Genomic DNA, 23409 nt, shown 5'->3' with positions numbered 1-23409 from the left:
CGAACCCCGCCGGCCGAAGATTCCCTGCGTGCTTGGTTGGTGGCTGACGCGCGTATAAATCTGTCGTGGTCACAAAGTCCTCCATGTGGAAAGTAAAACCACTGGAGGTACTGGATCAGGGGTGATCGTTCTCTGATTCAGGTCTAAATTACGATCTATGAAAGAAATGCGTGAATGAAGTCCGCCCTGTAAAACGCTCTGTGACGTGCGTGTAGCTAAGTCGTTCTCTTGACCCTAGATGGCGCTACTATAAAGAACAAGAGAATCTCACCCGCCGGCTTAAAATCACTGTCTTCGTAACAGTCCATGGCAAGTGCCATAAGAAACAACAATACCATTTGATAATTTTAGAAATTATAAGTTCAATGGGCTGATTTATAAAGTGTTTTGAACAATCTTTTCGTCATTCAAATCGCATTTCGCAATTTACAGATAGTACGACTGACTACAAGCATCATTATATTAAAATAATGATCCTATTGGCCAATATATTCTTAAAATTCATCTTCTTTAGCCCTTCTTTATAATGAAAAATCAAATCATTAATCCATTTTGATTATTTATTTTATTAATATCTCTTTACATTAAAGCAAACTACTTATTTAACCAAATGCATTACAATTTTTAAAAAAAAAACTCTAAGAAGTTAACTGCCAATCTATCGATTAATTAATAACGAAACTCAGGCTATAAACGATTCGTTCGTTTTTGTTTGGCAAAGCAAAGCAGAACGATTCAAAAGGGGGGGGATGCTCTAGCTTCATACTTACATCGTTGAGGTCCCACCCAATCTTTTCTGAACTACCTGTGATTATCATAATAAAATACCAGATAAAATGTCCTAGTAATTGTATGCAAAAAAATAAAGGGCACCTTTGTATCCAGTATCATTAGACAGGCGAAATGACTCGTTTCAGTGAAAAGCATGATGTCGAATACTCATGTTCTTTTATACTGAAGCTAATAGGACCGCCCTGACATTTAAAGAATCCAGGTTGAACATTCGTTGTGAATGTTGACCTTTCAAATATATATGTAGAGCCTAAATACTTAGATTGCTGCTATTTAACGTGAAATGCTGTCTAATAACATCAAGGGAGACATAAAATGCATTGTGATTATAGTTTTTTTCTCCATCCCAATGAACTTTAAATTTAACAACACCCTCGCAATAATGGCTTAATTGACATAAGAAAAAATACATTGTAAGAGCTGCAGTTCTGCGGACGATTCCATCGAATTTAAATGAGAGAAAAGAAGTATAGATGTTTCTATTTGTATTAAGTTGTACGTACACACTTGAAGATTTTTTTTTTAATTTTAACTTTAAAAATCCAGTTTTTTCACAGTAGGTCATTAATATGTGTTTAAACTCATTTCAGTGAGAAAAATCATATTACACTAATTATTAATTAATTAAATAATATTTAATGAGCTAATGAGCCTATTTTTTGAAACATGATATCTTAAATTCTAATTTGTATAGACACACAATTCTAGTTGGAAATGATGCCTAATATTAGTCTTCATGTTGTCTGCCTCAGACAAGTTATAAAAATGTATAGTTTTTTTTAAACAGTTTCTTCATCAATGATGAATAGAAAAAGCGAGATTTTTTCTGTCATTTTAACTTTTAAACAGCTATTAAAAATTTATTTCTATAAATATAACTTTGATTGAGGCACAAAACATCCGCTATTCCATACAGATTATTTTGATATATAAATAACTGTATTTGGTTCATTTTTTGTTGAGTTATGATTGTTTGAATGAAGCAATATAATGGGAAAATATCATTCTTCACAAAATGAGTTTTAAAAACACCGTAACTAGAGCTTTTAATGAAAGCATCTCAAGAAAAATAATTATAACTCGAGAAATATTTCGAATATTGACAACATCTTGGTATCGTTTGAAATCTAAAAGATCAGAGAACATTATTAAGCAATAAAAAAAATATTCGATATTTTGAACGATTTTCGAAGTTTCAAGTGTGTACATACACCATGCTTTGCGGTTTTTTAAAATGAGAAGAAAATCTTAAATCGTCGTTTTTAATCGATTGACTCAGTATTTTCGGAAGAATTTTACCATCACAATATTAATATTTGAGACAAGCAAAAAAGTTGATGTACATGATATAACATTCATTCAAACTGTCTCTACAAGGCAGACCGTCCGACCTAGAGATATCATATTAAACACGTTTTTACTTTTTGGGTAGTAGACAGTCAATGTAGAGAGGTTTTTCAAAATTTTAATTAGATTTTTATTAAAATACTTTTCAGTTTTATAAAATGAAAAAAATCTTAAATTGCAATATTTAATTCGTTGGTTCATTATTTTCGGATGAATTTTATCATTACCAACATCTGGGACAAGCGAAAAAGTTGATGTACATGATATAACATTCATTCAAACTGTCTCTAATAAGCAAAACCGTTGATGTACATGATATAACATTCATTCAAACTGTCTCTACAAGGCAGACCGTCCGACCTTAGAGATATCATATTAAACACGTTTTTACTTTTTGGGTAGTAAACAGTCAATGTAGAGAGGTTTTTCAAAATTTTAATTAGATTTTAATTAAAATGCTTTTCAGTTTTATAAAATGAAATCTTAAATTGCAATATTTAACCCATTGGCTCATTATTTTCGGATGAATTTTATCATTACCAACATCTGAGACAAGCGAAAAAGTTGATGTACATGATATAACATTCATTCAAACTATCTCTAATAAGCAAAAACGTTGATGTACATGATATAACATTCATTCAAACTGTCTCTACAAGGCAGACCGTCCGACCTAGAGATATCATATTAAACACGTTTTTACTTTTTGGGTAGTAGACAGTCAATGTAGAGAGGTTTTTCAAAATTTTAATTAGATTTTAATTAAAATGCTTTTCAGTTTTATAAAATGAAGAAATTTTAAATTGCAATATTTAACCCATTGGCTCATTATTTTCGGATGAATTTTACCATTACCAACATTTGAGATAAGCAAAAACGTTTATGTACATGATATAACATTCATTCAAACTATCTCTAATAAGCAAAAACGTTGATGTACATGATATAACATTCATTCAAACTATCTCTAATAAGCAAAAACGTTGATGTACATGATATAACATTCATTCAAACTGTCTCTACAAGGCAGACCGTCCGACCTAGAGATATCATATTAAACACGTTTTTACTTTTTGGGTAGTAGACAGTCAATGTAGAGAGGTTTTTCAAAATTTTAATTAGATTTTAATTAAAATGCTTTTCAGTTTTATAAAATGAAGAAATTTTAAATTGCAATATTTAACCCATTGGCTCATTATTTTCGGATGAATTTTACCATTACCAACATTTGAGATAAGCAAAAACGTTGATGTACATGATATAACATTCATTCAAACTATCTCGAATAAGCAAAAACGTTGATGTACATGATATAACATTCATTCAAACTATCTCTAATAAGCAAAAACGTTGATGTACATGATATAACATTCATTCAAACTGTCTCTACAAGGCAGACCGTCCGACCTAGAGATATCATATTAAACACGTTTTTACTTTTTGGGTAGTAGACAGTCAATGTAGAGATGTTTTTCAAAATTTTAATTAGATTTTAATTAAAATGCTTTTCAGTTTTATAAAATGAAGAAATTTTAAATTGCAATATTTAACCCATTGGCTCATTATTTTCGGATGAATTTTACCATTACCAACATTTGAGATAAGCAAAAACGTTGATGTACATGATATAACATTCATTCAAACTATCTCTAATAAGCAAAAACGTTGATGTACATGATATAACATTCATTCAAACTGTCTCTACAAGGCAGACCGTCCGACCTAGAGATATCATATTAAACACGTTTTTACTTTTTGGGTAGTAGACAGTCAATGTGGAGAGGTTTTTCAAAATTTTAATTAGATTTTAATTAAAATGCTTTTCAGTTTTATAAAATGAAGAAATTTTAAACTGCAATATTTAACCCATTGGCTCGTTATTTTCGGATGAATTTCACCATTACCAACATTTGAGATAAGCAAAAACGTTGATGTACATGATATAACATTCATTCAAACTATCTCTAATAAGCAAAAACGTTGATGTACATGATATAACATTCATTCAAACTATCTCTAATAAGCAAAAACGTTGATGTACATGATATAACATTCATTCAAACTGTCTCTACAAGGCAGACCGTCCGACCTAGAGATATCATATTAAACACGTTTTTACTTTTTGGGTAGTAGACAGTGAATGTGGAGAGGTTTTTCAAAATTTTAATTAGATTTTAATTAAAATGCTTTTCAGTTTTATAAAATGAAGAAATTTTAAATTGCAATATTTAACCCATTGGCTCATTATTTTCGGATGAATTTTACCATTACCAACATTTGAGATAAGCAAAAACGTTGATGTACATGATATAACATTCATTCAAACTATCTCTAATAAGCAAAAACGTTGATGTACATGATATAACATTCATTCAAACTGTCTCTACAAGGCAGACCGTCCGACCTAGAGATATCATATTAAACACGTTTTTACTTTTTGGGTAGTAGACAGTCAATGTAGAGATGTTTTTCAAAATTTTAATTAGATTTTAATTAAAATGCTTTTCAGTTTTATAAAATGAAGAAATTTTAAATTGCAATATTTAACCCATTGGCTCATTATTTTCGGATGAATTTTACCATTACCAACATTTGAAATAAGCAAAAACGTTGATGTACATGATATAACATTCATTCAAACTATCTCTAATAAGCAAAAACGTTGATGTACATGATATAACATTCATTCAAACTGTCTCTACAAGGCAGACCGTCCGACCTAGAGATATCATATTAAACACGTTTTTACTTTTTGGGTAGTAGACAGTCAATGTGGAGAGGTTTTTCAAAATTTTAATTAGATTTTAATTAAAATGCTTTTCAGTTTTATAAAATGAAGAAATTTTAAACTGCAATATTTAACCCATTGGCTCGTTATTTTCGGATGAATTTCACCATTACCAACATTTGAGATAAGCAAAAACGTTGATGTACATGATATAACATTCATTCAAACTATCTCTAATAAGCAAAAACGTTGATGTACATGATATAACATTCATTCAAACTATCTCTAATAAGCAAAAACGTTGATGTACATGATATAACATTCATTCAAACTGTCTCTACAAGGCAGACCGTCCGACCTAGAGATATCATATTAAACACGTTTTTACTTTTTGGGTAGTAGACAGTGAATGTGGAGAGGTTTTTCAAAATTTTAATTAGATTTTAATTAAAATGCTTTTCAGTTTTATAAAATGAAGAAATTTTAAATTGCAATATTTAACCCATTGGCTCATTATTTTCGGATGAATTTTACCATTACCAACATTTGAGATAATCAAAAAAGTTCATGTACGTGATATAACATTCATTCAAATCGTCTCTATATGGCAGACCGTCCGACCTAGAGATACCAAATTAGACACGTTGTTGTTTTTGGAGTAGTAGATACTGAAGATAGATGAGGTTTTCAAAATTTTAATTAGGTTTTTAATTAAAATACAATTGAGATATTTGTTTTTACTTCGTGACTTTGAAACATATTACACATCTCACAAGACTCATTTTTACACGACTTTAAAATTAGAAAAAAAAATTCACTTATACCGCACAATATTTTTTGTCTAATTTCAATAAATTTGTGAAAATATGTTTAAAGATATTTTGTAACAGTACTTTTCACTACTGAGGCAACTGTATTTAGATACATGCGCGTTGTGACGATATTAAATACATTTATTGTGTATACGTTATTGTTCTTAAAATTTAGAGGTAATCTTTTTAAATGATAAAATGATCGATGAATAAAGTTTAACATGTTATCATGCTACGATGTTTAGTAAAGATTTGAATCGCCATTAAACATTTTTTTTTCATATAAAAATACTGTTTTGTTATAATTCATGCAGTAATAACTGCGATGTCAGTATTTTTTAATTACGATTTTTAAAGAGGAGATCCTTTATATATATTTACTTGCGATAGAGTACAGCGTATTTATCATATATTTTACTAATATAGGTTAATTCAAAATAACAGCATTGCAGATTTTGAATTTCTATTAATTGTAAATAAGGTGGAGTTTATTTTCATTTCTTGGGAGAAAAAGTTAAAATTCGGCAGTATAAAGTAATTTAATTTGAATTAGAACTCGGTTTCTTGAAAATATAATGAATTTACAGATAAATGTTCCTGAAGACATAGTTTTATCTTATCAATAAGAGGAATCTTACAAAAATTCAGATAAATCTTTCAAAGATTTCTTTTCTGCAGAAATTTAATTTCATCAAAACCGGCTATTTCTTTTCATAAATACAAAGGATATTATTTTCTTCTTTACATTTTTTTTCTTATTCAAAATTTCTTATTTAATGGAATAATTTATTTTTTTTACTATGATGAATTTTTTCCACGGCTATCGTCTGGTTTATAAATGGTGTCGCAAAATTAATGCACGATTTGAATTTGCCCCCATTCGTACAGTAAAGTGTTTGCAACCCTGTTTTAAAAAAACATTTGACAGCTGATAATTTAGGGATAGAAAAAATGGAGTGTTACACGATAGAACAGCATGTTTTCATTGTTGAACAGTATTTCAAAAATTATGAAAGTCTGACTGGCCGAAGTTCGAAAATTTGAGAATTTGAGTGCGTGAAGCATTGAGGAAATTCAACGCTGCATCAACGAAATTCAGCCACATTCATCTAAAATGGCCATGGACAATTTCGACAAAAGAGTGCGTATGTGCCAGCAAAGCCGTGGAGGCCATTTGTCCTATGTGTTATTCCATACATAACCCTATCCCGTGTATTTTACGATTCAATAAAAATATAACAATTTAAAGAAAAAAGAACAATATTTTTTTTATTTAATTCAAATCTTGTATTAACACGTTCTATCGTGTTACGCTCCATTTTTAGTAACCTTAAACTGTTAACTTTCAAATGTTTTTTTTTAAATAAGATTACCCACACTTTACTGCACGAATGGTGGCAAATTCAAATCTTGCGTTAATTTTGGGACACTCGTTACAAATTATTTAAACAATAGGTTGTTTGTATGATTCTACGTGATTTGTAACTCAAATACAATGTTAAACAACCCTCCGTGAAAGCAAAATTATGAGAATTTTAGTTGATGGCCTTGACTTACAATAATCTTTGATTTTCGCATGCCATTCAATAGCCAGAAACTGCAGCAAATTGATACCCTAAAATCTGTTCGCAGCCGTTTTGATGGGGCATCATATAATCTGCAATACTATTCTAAGGCATTTACGCCAATAAAAAGTAATCGAACTTCTTCACGCATAATCACGCTCTTCTATCAAAGCAAACAAGCTGTACGAATGCATCGCTGTTGTTCTGATCATTGTATTATATTCATTAACAATGTGTAACACGAAATGGTTGACGTGAACTTTCATTAAAACAATCAAGAAACGAAATGATATATCATTTCGAGGAACACAAGAACTACAAATTTCAGTGGACGCCAGATTCCGAGTAATGATGCCAGATATAAATTATCCTTTGACGACTTTTTCATGAATCAAAATTGATGGCCGATCACGTAGACGGCCGATCACTTTTCTTTTCTGCAATTGAGCCATCGATCAATTTTGAAGAATCATAAAACGGCCAACAGAGTAGATGGGGAAAAAATGTTTACTTTCTTCATTATCTCGATATAATTACAGTCATTCCGGTTTTCACGTCTTCTTCAAAGCTTGGAAGTGAAACTCTTTGTTTTCATATTCATAACTGTCTTCTTAGAAATGGGAAGCTGTTTAAAAAGAGTGAACGACGAATGAAATCTGCTACCTCTAACGCGAAATGATCAGAATGAGTAATTGACTATAACGCCAAGCAGTTCGCCAACTTGAAGTGAATTGGTTTACGTGAATTCAAAATACATCGCAGCTAGTTTTATTATTCCATTATTCAGCTGCGGTTTATCTGGGAAATGTTTGCAATTTCTCAATAAGAATGTTTCTACTTAATTGATGTCATCATTTTGCTTTACTTCGCAGAAATAGCATAATCTATATTTCTTCACATTCCCTATAGGTGGGCGAATGTTAAGTTTCGTCGTATTTAATGATGCTTATGTTGGTTTGATGTGAAAAATTGGATGTAAGTAATCAACTCGAGTGTAATACTTGACATTGAACAAAGTTAACAACTTGTATAATCCGTTTCAGACTCTGCACATTATAGTTTTTTTATCCATACATTAATAATCATTAATTAACCCTAGCACCAATATATTACATTAGCATTAAACATAATTCCATCAATTAATAATGATTAATTAACCATACATTATAAATAATCAACTCGTGTATAATCTTTGGCCTTAAACAAAGGTTACAACAATTTGTATAATCCGTTCCAGACTCTTCAGATTATAGTTTCTTAACCATACATTAAGTTCGCGATCTTTATTAAGAAACATTTTTTTACAATGGATGCTTAAAATTTAACCTTATTCAAATATTTCAAAAGAAATATTCCGTGTAAGTTTTCATGAAATGCATTATATGGAAGTGAAATTTTAATAGCTCATGCTTTAAAATAAGGTGGACATTAAGTCCGGTGGACCCCCAAGACATTTTGGGGTGACCACTTTTACTAAGACCTAAGAAGAGCATACTAAAAGAAACATATTTATGGAACACCTACGACAGCAAGACTGGAGAATCGCCTTTTCACTATCAATTGGACTTTGTTTACTTAAGCAAATGATTCGATGAATGTGTAGACGACACATGTACAAAAAAGTTGTATATCATATAACATCGTTCTTTGGATCTCCCTACCTGAGTGAATCCGCATTTCCAACGATGAATATAATTAAGACAACATATCGTTCACGTCTTACAGAACGACCACTTAGAATCCGCGCAAGATTAGCAGTTAGTAATTATACAGGGTAGTTATAATTAAAGTTCCACTCTGAAATGGTCATAAAAGAAAAACTACAGGACCAAATGTTATCAAACTTGGTAGTAGTTTAAAGAAGGTCATGGGGATTTTTTTTACCCCCCCCCAAAAAAAAAGAAAAGTTAATAGACTCCCTACCAAGTGGGAAAAGGCGCTGTATGTAATATTGTAAAGCAAAATAGGACATCAATGACATCGGTTTAAAATGTGTTTAATCGTTTCTAAAACGTGTTACAAATCATATTCAATGTGGTGTCCACCATTTTCTGAAAGCAAGTTAAATCGCATTACTGCATTCCCAACAGTAGCTCTTAGCATATCTGGAGGAATGTTATGCACAGGTCGGTATATCGCATCTTTCAGTTCGTCCAAATTGTTTAGATTATCATCATTATCAGTGCTTTTGAGATAACACACATTGAACATGTTCTGGAACATGTTTCAAAAACGATTAAACACATTTTAAATCAGTGTCTTCATATCCTATTTTGCTTAACAGTATTACATACAGCGCCATTTCTCCCCTAGTGGTGAGGGTTTTTTTTTTTGGTGGAAAAGTAATTTTTTTGCCCTCCTTTAAATTATTGCCAAGCTTGATAACATTTGATCCAGAAGTTTTCCTTTTATGACCATTTCAATGTGGAACTTTAATTATAACCATCCTGTATAACGAGTTATTCAAGATTGGCGGACAGTATGCAGACTAAGTGTTCTACTAGCTATAACTTCAAGAACTAACTTCAGATGAAAATGGTTTAGTTTTTAATGTATTTTGAATTGTTTGATATTAAGTGCACCATATGATATTATTATATTTATGGGTATAATTATTATGTTTGTAGTTATATAGGTAAGCTCATATTCTGTATTTATTATTAAGTTACGGCAAATATTGTATACCATTACTTTTAGCTCACCATATCTTCACCAATGGGTGAATCGCAATACCCTTGAAAAAAATTAGAAGTCTGGAAAGTACCTTGGAAAAGTCTGCTCACCCCTTGCTTTAACATATTGCAGATTTTAAAATAATATACAAAAAAAAATCACTGCAATTACGAATGGGACAAAGAATGGTTTAAAAAGTCATAATTTAACAAATTATAAGTATTTTCATGAGAAAAAATTAAAATTTTTAAAAAGAGTGAGTCAATGCTCATCTTAATAATCAGTGCCTATTTTAGCTACAAATGTAAAGAAATTATGTTTCATTATTGATACGTTGCATTAATGAGATGGAAATTTTATTTAACAATATGCAAAAAATAATCAAAAAGTAAGCACTCTCATTTGTTCTTAGACAACACCTATTTTCCTCTATAATAGAAATTTTTTTCTTAGTCTCTTGTTTAATCTTGGTTGGCATCGCACAAATTTAAAAGAATCTTGTCCATTTTTCTGAGAAATTTAGAATTAAATAAAAATGAAAATTTAGCATCAGATCTATCTTTAATCTGCAGTGCCGGTGACGAATAACCAATTAAATATCGAATAACCAAAATATAAAAATATATAAATTCTGCCTGCAAACACAACATTTATTACTAAATCTTTTTTTTTGCATTTAAAAATAATTATTTCCTATTCGTAATGGTGAAATTCTTGGAGTATATAAATTCTTCCTTCAAACTCAACTTCCATTAGTAAACCGTTTTTATTACTTTCTAGTATACGTAGTATAGAGAAAATTAATAATCGTCAAAAAATTCGAGATTTTGACGAATCCCCAAGTTTCAGATTCCTTAAATTCGAAAAACACATTTTTTTTCACACATGTCCATCTGTCTGTCAGTGAAAAAGATAATTAAAAAACGCTCTAAACTAGATGGCTGAAATTTGGCATACGGTCTTTAAACAAAATTTGCAAATTTCTATCAAATTGTGAGTAAAATCTGTTCAGAGGAAGTTTGTCTGTCCGGCTGTCCGAATATAAATTAATACGATAATTACAAATCGATGAGAGCTGAAACGATAAGATTCGGTTCACAGATTTAACATCTATAGTGTAAACACCCGCCAAATTTTGAGCCAAATCCAACAACGGGTAGATTGTCTGTGGGGTTGTATTTTAGAAAACTTGTAAAAGCGATCATTCAAAAATGTAATGACTTAAATATATCAAATTTGGAATGAGATTTTGTCATTACAATGCAGTTTTGTGATAATCCAATCGGTTGAGAAAAAAACGTGTCTAAAGCACAATTTCGATTTTCGGATACTATTAACAGCATGCCAAAGATGAATCGCCAAAAACTCGCCAAAGATGATACAATAGATTCAGTAAAAATGCTAAATTCACGCCAAAAATTAATATCTCGTAACTATTGCACGCCAATGTAATGTAAAGCCCTGTCTGGCGTTCATAAATTTATTAAAGAGTAAGCGAGAATGTTTTGGGGTGATCTCTCCTTGTTGTTTAAGTGACCTAATTTAATGTTTGTAAAGGTGAAATTTTGTAAAGAAATTTCCAACCGCTTCTTAGAAAATCCCATAAAAGATTTCGGCACTGGAAATGAGTGAAATGAAAACGTAAAAAGAAAAAAAAAAAAAAAAAAGAAAAAAAAAAGAAGAAAATGAGAGGGGGGCAGAGATACAGAAAAAAACAGCCCCATAAGCTCCATGATTCCTTGCATGATAAGGTTGTTGCTTTCAGCTACAGCCTTCAACAACAGCTAAAAGAACAGTTCTTCTATAAAGATTCCATTCTTTTATGTTACCATTCTACAGATATAATTCTTTTAGACATACAACTTGCCACCAAATAACCTATTCGGATTTCTCCAGCGAACAATCAGTGTGAAGAAAGGTCATATAAAAAAAATAGAGAAGTCAAGATTGTAAATTGCCTCTGATTCACGTGTTTCCTCTCAAACCGTTGCCACAGCCGCGGTCAAAAAACAGCCGATCGTAAATAAAAACCCCGACTTCTTTTGTGCGGTGAAAATTAGCGAACCTTACCCTCCCTTGCAAGGACTCAACGCTCCACCAAACTTGCGTTGTGGATTTTTGTCAAGAAGATTACAGTTTCGAGTAACCATGAGGATGTGCTTCAAAGCTGGAAGGGGAAGGTTTTGCCTCAAGATTAAATATGTACCTGTCAAAAGAAATTAAAGACCTCCAACGTATTATCAGTATTTGAGGCCAGATTTCGGATTTTGTTCGATGGAAAGATGTAATGAGGTGTATATTTAGCTGCGGAAATTAATAAGGAAAATGATAGTGTAGGGATATGACATTGTTCTGTGGTACAGTCTATCGTAAATAACAGGGGAGGATAGCTAATTTTGCTTAAAAATCAACATATAATTTTCATGCGGTGCTTGAACTCATAAAATTGCATTTTTTTTTAAGCCTGTCTCTATAAATAAATTTAGAAATATTAAAAAATTGGCTGCATTTAATGAATTCCTTAGTACTAATATTGTTTTGTGGTATAAAAGACTATCATATGCTCTTTAGAAATTTCTGTTTTTGTTAAATACTTTTTCTTAATCTAATAACATGCAGATAATATGTCATCTGAAAGCAAATGGACTTATCTTCAGGAAGTGCTCAGATTTTATCTTTTGTCAGAAAGAATGTAAATTCAGTTTTATTAATAACACTTTTGTTACTTTGTTATTAAAGAATATACAATGGTAAAATATGAACATCAAAATTAAAAATAGCATTTTTATATTATTTTCTTAATATGTGACGCGATATATATATATACATGCAAAATGCGCAAGAAGAATGCAGGTGCGACAAGCAGTGAAGAGATTTTGCATTTTTAAATTCGCTTTAATCCATCCCGGGAAGGCATAATTTATTTCGAAGAGGCGCGGACAAAGCACATCCGCTCACAACAACGGATTAGGCAAGAAAAGACAGAAATAAATTATCCCTGGTCTTACATAACATGAGATATTGATAGAGAAAATATTTCTTCACAGTGCTTAAATACAATGAGATTTCGATAGGGATTTTCGCTACACGCGCCGACCCAAGTAAGGGAAACACAAGGATCTTTTTTAAAAATATGTGCTTGATGGACAATTTTCTATCTCTTCACACGGAGCGTGGGAACTACTGACGAAAGACTTTTCACAGAGCTTTTTTCCATTAATTAAATAGAAAAGGTGGAATCGGATCAGGAAATAAGAGAATATTTTAGAATGAAGTTACTATAGGTTACATTGAGCTAAAAATTAAAAAATTGAGTTTAAATTAAATTTATATATATATATATATATATATATATATATATATATATATATATATATATATATATATATATATATATATATATATATATATATATATATATATATATATATATATATATATATATATATATATATATATATATATGCGTGGCCGAAGAGAAGAAACTTTTGGAATTAACTTCAACTTGGTTTACAAGGGAGACATATTAGGTACTAAGGAGAAGAGATAAGATCATACAATTAGTAAATTAATTAAGACTTAAATTAGATTAAGAGATATCATTACATATATTTATTATATTTGCGGACAGGAGAAGTTACATTTGCAATAAACTTTAAATGCTATTTACGTGAAAATTAAAGAAAAATACAAATTGTTAAACAATAGGTTGTTTTTGATTTGTATGATTTGTAACTTAGATACAATGTTAAACAAGCTTCCATGAAAGCAAAATTATGACAATTTTAGCTGACGATCCTGACTTAAAATAATCTTTGATTTTCTTATGCAATTATCAGCCAGAAACGGCAGAAAATGGATACCCCCAAATCTTATTTTATATCCCTTCACTTAGAGCGTGAGAACCTACTGAATTCAGCAATTTCATAGAGCACGCGTAGAATGAATTAAATAAAAAAGTGCGATTTGGATCAAGAAATAAGAGAACATTTTAGAATGAAGTTAATATGAGATAAATTAAAATAAAAATTAGGAAATTAATTAAGACTTAACATTAGATTAATATTATATCATTACATATACGTATTAGTATAGAGCTTTTGAGACGGTTTCATGTTTTTAGTACAGAAATATACATTCATTTATGTGCAATTTATTGTATTCTTCATTAATCTAATCAATTTATTTACCGTGAGTGGCAATGGACGCTTTTAATGCTCCGACAATTTGTATTATATTATTATACTCAAAAACATATGAATCATCAAGAAACGGCATAATACATCTATCTTCCTCTGCGTTTGGACGGTTAAAAAAGAGCCCTATGAATCTCAACAAGCTTTCATTTTAATTTTTCAGTTTTATCGAAAGTTTATAAAAAATATCGATTTATTTTAATGAGTTTTTGTTCAAAAAAATAAGTTTTAATCAAACACATAATTTATTTTTAAATGCTTTAGGATCACATGCGGAGCGATTTAATTGGGCGTAATAATAATAACTCATTCTACCAACTGGAGTCTGATTTTCTGATCGATTCTGATTTGAATGGAATTATATATCTGATTTTCGAACAAATATGTTATTTTTATTCCTAAGTCTTTTTCGGTTATTTTTATTTAGCATACGATTAAAAATTGAACAAATCAAAAGCTAAATATTCAGAATTTTTGTAGGCTCATTCGCCTGTGAACCCAATGCTCTGTTTTGAATAAAAATTCGACTGAAAACTGAAACCAAAACATTCGAGAACACGTTTGTCATAAAATGATTAATTCATCAGGCATTCTTCATAGGGCAAGAGATTCTCATTTAACGGTTGGTTGCGCGTTCCGTCGTGTTTGAACATCTGCACAAATCAGGCGAGGTGTTTTCTAACTGCGAAAGCTATTGGAATTCCAGCGCGTATGAGTCATAATTAGATTTCATTGAATCATTCATTTCTTCGATGACCAGCGTTTTTAACCTGCGCTTTTCGTAATTTGTTCGAATTAACATTTTCAGGAAATTCCTGATCCGCATAACATGATGATTTGTAATTCTAATAGTGTACATTTGAGGAAATAAATGTAATAAATTTATTGACCTTCTTTTCAGTTGAAAATAGTTCATTATTTTCTCGCGTAAGAAATAGAGTATAATTGAATATTGCAATTGTCAAAAATTCTTTTTTGAAATTTGGATGTATTTTCGGGGTTTAGGTTTTTTTGGAGTCCGAAAAAAAATAATTTTACAATAGTGTCTGTTTGTCTGTTTACTTGATTATATAAATAGGCATAGACCGACTCCCTAGAGCTGGAATTGGGTGGTATCGGACGAATTTATTTTTATAAATTAGGTGACGGACGGGATAAAAACAGAATACCGGATTTTACAACGTTTATCTTTCATAACATAAGATGGAATGTGTAAAATTGAAGTTAAAAAATTTAAAAATTCGCCAAATAAGTTTCATAAGTGAAATTCTTAGGTGTGATCTTATAATTTTATTGAACTTAAAACTAAACATTGCTTGATATGCAATGCCGAATAATTTCTCTTTTGTACTAATAAAGCAGGAGATAAGCTCATAATTGATTTGCAATGATTATATAAAACTACAGATATGATCGCAGATCGCAAGAAACAAGAAAAATTTTGCATCTCAGAAACAAATTACGTTTGGTTTTATTTTTTAAAAAAAGCTTAAGAGTTATATATTTATCACAATGCTAGATTTATAATTACAAAAATCAATGGGGTAATAAGTATATAGAATTGTCCACCGCCATCTGTAACGCTGCGGAGAGTTAGAAAAAATCCACGCCCTTTTGGTCTGCAACATTACTCGATGCAAAAGTCTAACTTCTGTTTTGGAGTCCAGAAATTAGGGGAATTTATTTTCTCTTTCTATTTGCGTTTAATTAACAGATTTACAGGAGTACGAATAAACCTAATCATGAATATATAGCAAAAGAGAATGAGTTGAGGTCTGTTAATTATTATTATTTTTTAATTCTTTATATTATATATATCTTGTCAGACCAAATTAAAGGTCATTTCTAATATTTTTTAAATATATATTTTTGTAAATTTTGTATATTTAGCATCGTATTTTTTTATATATTTTACAGCGTATTTAAAAAAAAACTTTCAATAAGCTTCCAAATTGTTATAAAATGTTCCATTTCTTTGCTGCAATCACTTTCAAAATTCAGTTGCATAAAATGTATTTGACAAAATGAACAATAGAACTTCCCCTTCAAATCACTGAAAATTGCTATTTCGTAAAACATGTAATTAGTACATAAACAGGAACGAATAAAATTTATAATTAATTGATGAACTTACTAGATTTCAACACCAGTTGACCTCCTGAGAGCTCTAGAATCACAGACACCTGAAAAAAATATATAATTTCAGTTAATAAATAGCTACTAATAAATATTTTACTGAAATATATTTTAATAAAAAAGTTTTTAACTTAATGTGATGATTAAATAATAAAAACATAAATTAATACTTCGATTCATAAAAAATTCCAAAACAAATACAAATATATTTCAAATGCATAGTAAAATATATTTAATAATGTTTTTAAGCTAATTTTTTTATCATAAATAATCGGTAAAGCATCATTTAATGAAGTATTTTTTTTACTATAGCGCTGAAGCTTTTGTATTTTATGAAGATTTCAACAGAAAAAGTACTTGGTAGCATCAGTAAGTAGTAGAGTAATATATTGAGAATTAAACCTAAAAAAATCATATTGTAGAATTTAAATAGTTTGAGTTAATATACATTGCTTAATAAATTCAATAATTCATTCAATAAGTTTTTAAATGAACAAGAATTTGCACTAGAAATATCCGCAATCAAAACTCATTCAATATTTTATAAAGATCAAAGCCCTTGGGTTTACACAAACATTCTGAGAATTACAAACTTAGTTTTCTTTTCTCATGTTCCAAGAAACATTAGCTTATTTTACGACTTCTTAAATTATATTTTACGACTTTTTGTTTAATATCCAGAAATATTTATATTATGCTAACAACATCGATATTTTCAATCCCAAATACTGTCATAATTTATGCATATGTTATATTTTGAGGATACGAAAAGTAGGGAAAAAAGCTAAACAATAAAAGTTAGACCACACTAGAAGAATTGCGACTTGGAGAGCATTCCTAAGATTGTAAAATTAATAATTTATTCCTATCTCCAAAGTGTAAAATTATTTTACAGCTGTATTTAGTAGAGCATTATTTCATATCAAATTGAGTATAATAGTATCAAATATTGTTTAATAGCAATTAACCAAATACAAATACTTGTATTTGGTTAACTCAATCACAAATAATTGCAATGAACGAAACTCATAAAATGATAAATAAATAAAAAAAAAAAAAAAAAAAAAAAAAAAAAACGGAAAAAACATTTCTAAATTATAGGAACTAAGCCTCACTAGAAGAACATCGCCATAATCAGACATTCCAAGAGTTAACTCTGGAATTAAAGAGCAGAATTTAAGAGTCTGGAAATACAACCGAGTTAAGAACAACTCTTATTCACTTTTATTTACACATTATTTGGGAAAAAATTGAAATTAATTTTACAATTCATTCGCATATTAAATTTCGAATTTATTTTTCCATTTATAAACGAACTGAAATAATAATTTATTGAAATAAAAAATGAAAAGAAAATGCAAATGTCTAAAATAAATTAACAAGAAGAACTTCATCTAAAAAGGGCTGAAAACTTTCTGAAATTGTAAAATTAATTTTTCTTTTTCCACAATTTGTAAAATTAATTCTCAATTATCTTCTTCCAAGAACTGCAAAATTAGTTTACTTCTATTCTAATTTTCCAAAAATTGTTTAATTATTTAATAACTTTGATTAAAAAAAAGTTGTTAATTTGGCTTTGCTTGGAAAAAAAATTGATTACGTATTCTTTACTTTCTTTAATTTCACATTTATTTCTGCTCACAGAGAATTGCAGCAGACTGAAATTATAGTTTAATATACCGAATAAATTTCTGTAATAAATAAAAAATAAAATGAAATAAAAATTAATCATGGGAAAATTATTTTAGAATTTCGCCATGTAGAAACATTTTAATAATTTTCAATTATAATAATAGTTTTCAATTACATTTTTCCAAGAACTGCAAAATTAGTTTTTATTTTTGATTTTCCAAGAATTGTAAAATTATTTAATAACTTTGATTCAAAAGAGTTACTAATTCGGCTTTGATTGGAAAATATTGATTTTATATTCTTTACTTTTTTAAATTCACAACAATTTCTATTCACAAATATTGCAGCCGACTTGAAATCATACTTTACTGAAACGAAAAAAATAAATTAATTAATTAAATAAATTAAAAAAATAATTAATCATGGGAAAGTTGTTCTAGAAAAAGAAATTGATTACAGAAAAAGAATTGATTTAAAGAAATTGTTTTTACATTCTTTACTTTCTTTAATTTCACACTTATTTTTATCCCCAAAGAAATGGCAGCCGACTGAAATCATAACTGACGGAAATGAAAAATAAAATTAAAAAAAAATCTAAATCATGGGAAAGTCATTCTTGAATTTCGCCACAGAGGAACATTCTAATAATAGTAAAATTAGTTTTCAATTATATTTTTCTAAGAACTACAAAATTAGTTTTCCATTTTGATTTTCCAAGAATTGTAAAATTATTTAATAATTTTGATATAAAAAAGTTATTAATTCTTTAAAGAAATTGTTTTTAAATTCTTTATTTTCTTTTATTTCATACTTATTTTTATCCCCAAAGAAACTGCAGCCGACTGAAATGGTAGCTTACGGGAACGAAAAATAAAATTAAAAAAATAAAATCTAAATCATATGAAAGTTGTTCTTGAATTTCGCCTCAGAGAAGCATTCTAATGATAGTAAAATTAGTTTTCAATTATATTTTTACCAAGAAATGCAAAATTATTTTATAACTCTAGTGATTCAGAGTTAGTTATTTAGTAAATGCTAACACAGCGCAGAAAGCTTCTCCTTTTGTTAAAATTACTACCAGAAAAACATCTATATACTCATTTACAATAGACTGAAGTCATCATTTACTCTAGCATAAAAAGAAATATGTTAAATTAGTTGATATTAAGACATACATTACTACAATGACTATACTTTTAAAATCATTGCTACATTAAAAAATGAATAAGAAAACTTCCATCTTAATTCTCTACCACCAACATTAAGTTCATTATTAGAGAGCAACGTATCCTTTACAAAAAAGTTATTAACTCTTTGAAAAAATTGTTTTGACATTCTTTATTTTCTTTAATTTCACACTTACTTTTATCCACAAAGAACTAAAAGCATAGTTTACGGAAATAAAAAATAAAATTAAAAAAAAATCTAAATCATATGAAAGTCGTTCTTGAATTTCGCCACAGAGAAGCATTCTAATGATAGTAAAATTAGTTTTCAATTATATTTTTACCAAGAAATGCAAAATTATTTTATAACTCTACTGATTGAGAGTTAGTTATTTAGTAAATGCTAACACAGCGCAGAAAGCTTCGCCTTTTGTTAAAATTACTACTCGAAAAACATTTATATACTCCATCACAATAGACTGAAGTCATCATTTACTCTAGCATAAAAAGAAAAATCTTAAATTAGTTGACATCAAGACATACATTACTAAAATGACTATACTTTTAAAATCGTTGCTACATTAAAAATGAATAAGAAAACTTTCATCTTAATTCTCTACCATCAATATTAGGTTCATTATTAGAGAGCAACGTATCCTTTACAAAAAAGTTATTAACTCTTTGAAAAAATTGTTTTGATATTCTTTAATTTCTTTAATTTCACACTTATTTTTATCCACAAAGAACTAAAAGCATAGTTTACGGAAATAAAAAATAAAATTAAAAAAAAAATCTAAATCATATGAAAGTCGTTCTTGAATTTCGCCACAGAGAAGGATTCTAATAATAGTAAAATTAGTTTTCAATTATATTTTTACCAAGAAATGCAAAATTATTTTATAACTCTACTGATTCAGAGTTAGTTATTTAGCAAATGCTAACACAGCGCAGAAAGCTTCGCCTTTTGTTAAAATTACTACTAGAAAAACATCTATATACTCCATCACAATAGACTGAAGTCATCATTTACTCTAGCATAAAAAGAAATATCTTAAATTAGTTGACATCAAGACATACATTACTAAAATGACTATACTTTTAAAATCGTTGCTACATTAAAAATGAATAAGAAAACTTTCATCTTAATTCTCTACCATCAATATTAGGTTCATTATTAGAGAGCAACGTATCCGTTTTGGGACAAACATTCCAGGAACCACTTCTTTCTTTTTCTGAATTGGCTTTAAGAAATCCACATAATACTCAGGTATAAATGTCCTTTCATTGACATTCCGAGGAGGCTTTACGAGGAGATATATGAGCCTTTCCCCGAAGTGGTCTACAGGCAATTTTTTTTTATTTTCCCATTCTAAGCCTTGATAAAGACATTACTTTATGAGTTGATTGTGGGGCATGTGGTAGGATGCATGCAAATTAGGGTAAGAAGAGGTAGACGGTCGAATAATACGGGCTCTTCAAATTAAGTTTTTTTTATACAAGTGGTTTTAAATCGTCGTCTTTTTTTTATTTTTGGTTCGTGCACTTCCAAATCCTAGGTCGTAATTTTGCTGCCATGGACAGTTCAAAGGAAAGACAGCAGATGTGAACTTGCTGAAAACTCGAGGGAGAGTGACATTTGGAATACTGCTGTCAAACGTGGCATCGTCTGAATGAATTAATTTAGTTCCTTTAGTCAATTATCGCTTTTCTTTTAATACAATCGTATTTGTAAAAGATACAAATCGATTAAAGAATTTCTTTATTGATTTGTTACCATGTCTGAAATTTTGTAAGGTACCCATCATTATTAACATTTTGAGAACTTATTTAAAAGATTATCAGTTAATTTTAATTACATGTTGATCGAATATGAGTGGCGCCATCTAGAACTTATTTTTCGAAAATTGATTTTACAATTCTTTTATATTTACAAAAACGAATTAAGAAATTTATCGATTTAATTAAAAGAAATATACATAATAAGAAAAAAAAAACTCGGACTAAAACTTTGGATGTCACGAAATAAGCGTAAATAATACTATTATTTTTACAAGCATTCCGTGCAATAAAGCACTTAAAAATCCATCTAAAGTATCAAAAAAGCCTGCAAAACAGAAATTTTTCAAGTCTTTTATAGGATTACTGTTTATAATTCTATAAAAAATTAATTAGAAAAATAAATTATGGGTTATTAGCAAAGTCAATATTTTGTACACATAAATTACTATTATAGTCTGTGTATTTTCTGTAGGCGGTTCAAGGTCACATTTTCTACCTCGTTACTGGTTGTCTGCCTCACAACGCTGAGGCAGATATCAGTGTCACTTATTTTTTTACACAGCTGTTAAGGTATTCCCGAAACGTACTGGCGTGAAAAAAAAAAAAAAAAACTTTGTCGAAACCATGGCAACGGACAAGGAGAAAGAGTGAAGAGTCGGGAAAACGAGTGTCCTTGAAACGCCTACAGAAATTACACAAATTATAATTATAAGCTACTAGCTAAAGATATCTATGACAGATCGATTTTGGGGCAATTAATCTCTGGGATGCGTTTAATACACAAATACCTGAAAATCTGATATGTATTTAGGGCTCGTTTTTTCTAAAAGATTGAAATCAAAATTTGATATAGAACTACAAATGCAATCATAAAATCAAATACTACATTTAATTTGCTTAAATCATTGGGGTCGTAGAGTTATCGTGTTTATATGCAAACGAAAGTACAGACTGACAAACGTTCAATCTTTTGACATATTTGGTTCAAAACTTGATAAGAATTTTCACCTGAGATGCTAAAACTGTGAACAAGATTTCACTTATCTAATTTGTAATGTTTCTGAATTATCGCGTGTCCTGATATAAAATAGAGACAGACAGACAGTTAATGGTTCCAAATTTGATACGGGGATTTGATACATCTTAACTACCAAATCTGTGTATCAAATTTTACCTATCTAACACTAAATGTTATTTTTCGTATTTAGAGAGATCTGAAATGTGAAAATCCGTCAAAATCTCGCTTTCGAATGTTTTAACGTTTGCAATATTTTTTCTCCATATACTTGGTATACGAGTGAGCAAAAATGAAAACTGCATTTACACTGAAAAAGTGCAGAATGGAATAAAATATGAAAAAAATATCGAAATTTCGTAAATGCTTTACAGCCTTCCTTCTTCCTTCGTAAATTAGATGGCCATAATAAAAACATTCTGCTTTAGAAATTTAAAGCATTTATATTATTTCCAACTCGTAATACAATGAACAGTTGAATATGAAAACCGCACACAAACCGAGTGTCATTTCCTTCTCTTAAAAACAACCGATTACCGAAACATCTTGAAAACACAGATGTTTAGTATTTTGTGAGTAAATTAAGTAGAGGGAGAAAAGAAAATCATTTCTCATAACAATGCGAAATAGCATAGGTTGTTGATTTTTCATATATTGCCAACAACCTTGAAAAAAACCCATATTCATATACTACTTATGTGTTAAGGAATATATGGCTGTCTTGTATACTCCTGCTATTATCAGCTGAAACCCTGCAGACCCCATTATTATCTGGATAAAACTTCTCGGTCTTACTCTGAAGAATATGGATTTTTTTTTTACTTATAACATCGCTCAATTTCACTTCAAAATTTCTTTTCCGTTTTGTCTTGACTTGTTTTTCTGAGTTGAGCACCACAAAATTAAGGTTACTGTTAATACCATGAATTTAACTAGAATAAGCGACAGATAATTTATAAAATAGCTCGGTAACATATAATTCATTGTCAGATATAATGGAAAACAATTTCATCCAATTTTCAAGCCGCAAAAAGTTTTGGAGCGAATTTGTAAATTGTTTGGAACCGCCCACAATATATTTCAAATTTTGTCTTTGAAGTAAAAAAAAAAGAAAAAAAGTCGGTTATTTTTCTTGCTTTTAACTGCATGCGAATGATTGCCGGATTACTATTGTATTTTGTAATATTTTGTAACCTAGGGTAAAAACTTTAAGATTCTGGTTTCTAAATGACAGGATATTCAGAATTTTGATCCAGTAATTGCTTAAACTCCTTATTCTATGTGATTGTTTGCTTTTTACAAGAGCAATAAATAAGTAAAAATTAAATTAAACATTCGTATTGATCAGTGATAGGCAAACTTCTCCCTGATTCCCAGATTCGACAAGCCCAGATTTTAAAATAATAGAATTTTAAAAAAAACACAGTTATCTGAAATACTATATTTATAGCAAATTATAGTTATTATAATGGAATACTAGTTTTCTTCATAGTATTAACATTCAAAAATTTTAATAATAATACTTTTTTGTCCTTTATTTTAGTTTTAAGTGAAATGAAATTGGCTCG

At 29.3% G+C, this 23409-nt stretch overlaps 1 protein-coding gene across 1 annotated transcript in view; it reads right to left on the bottom strand.

Annotated features, from left to right (window-relative positions):
* The window catches only part of LOC129957539 (cuticlin-1-like), a 128090-nt gene that overhangs the window by 72520 nt on the left and 32161 nt on the right, over positions 1 to 23409 (bottom strand). The window contains exon 3 of the mRNA XM_056069893.1: positions 16248 to 16296. Coding sequence (XP_055925868.1) covers positions 16248 to 16296 — 49 coding nt within the window. The remainder of the gene's footprint in view (positions 1 to 16247; positions 16297 to 23409) is intronic.

This window comes from Argiope bruennichi, chromosome 11 (genome assembly GCF_947563725.1).
Source record: "Argiope bruennichi chromosome 11, qqArgBrue1.1, whole genome shotgun sequence".
NCBI lineage: Eukaryota > Metazoa > Arthropoda > Arachnida > Araneae > Araneidae > Argiope > Argiope bruennichi.
This window is presented reverse-complemented; position numbering and strand designations above follow the sequence as displayed.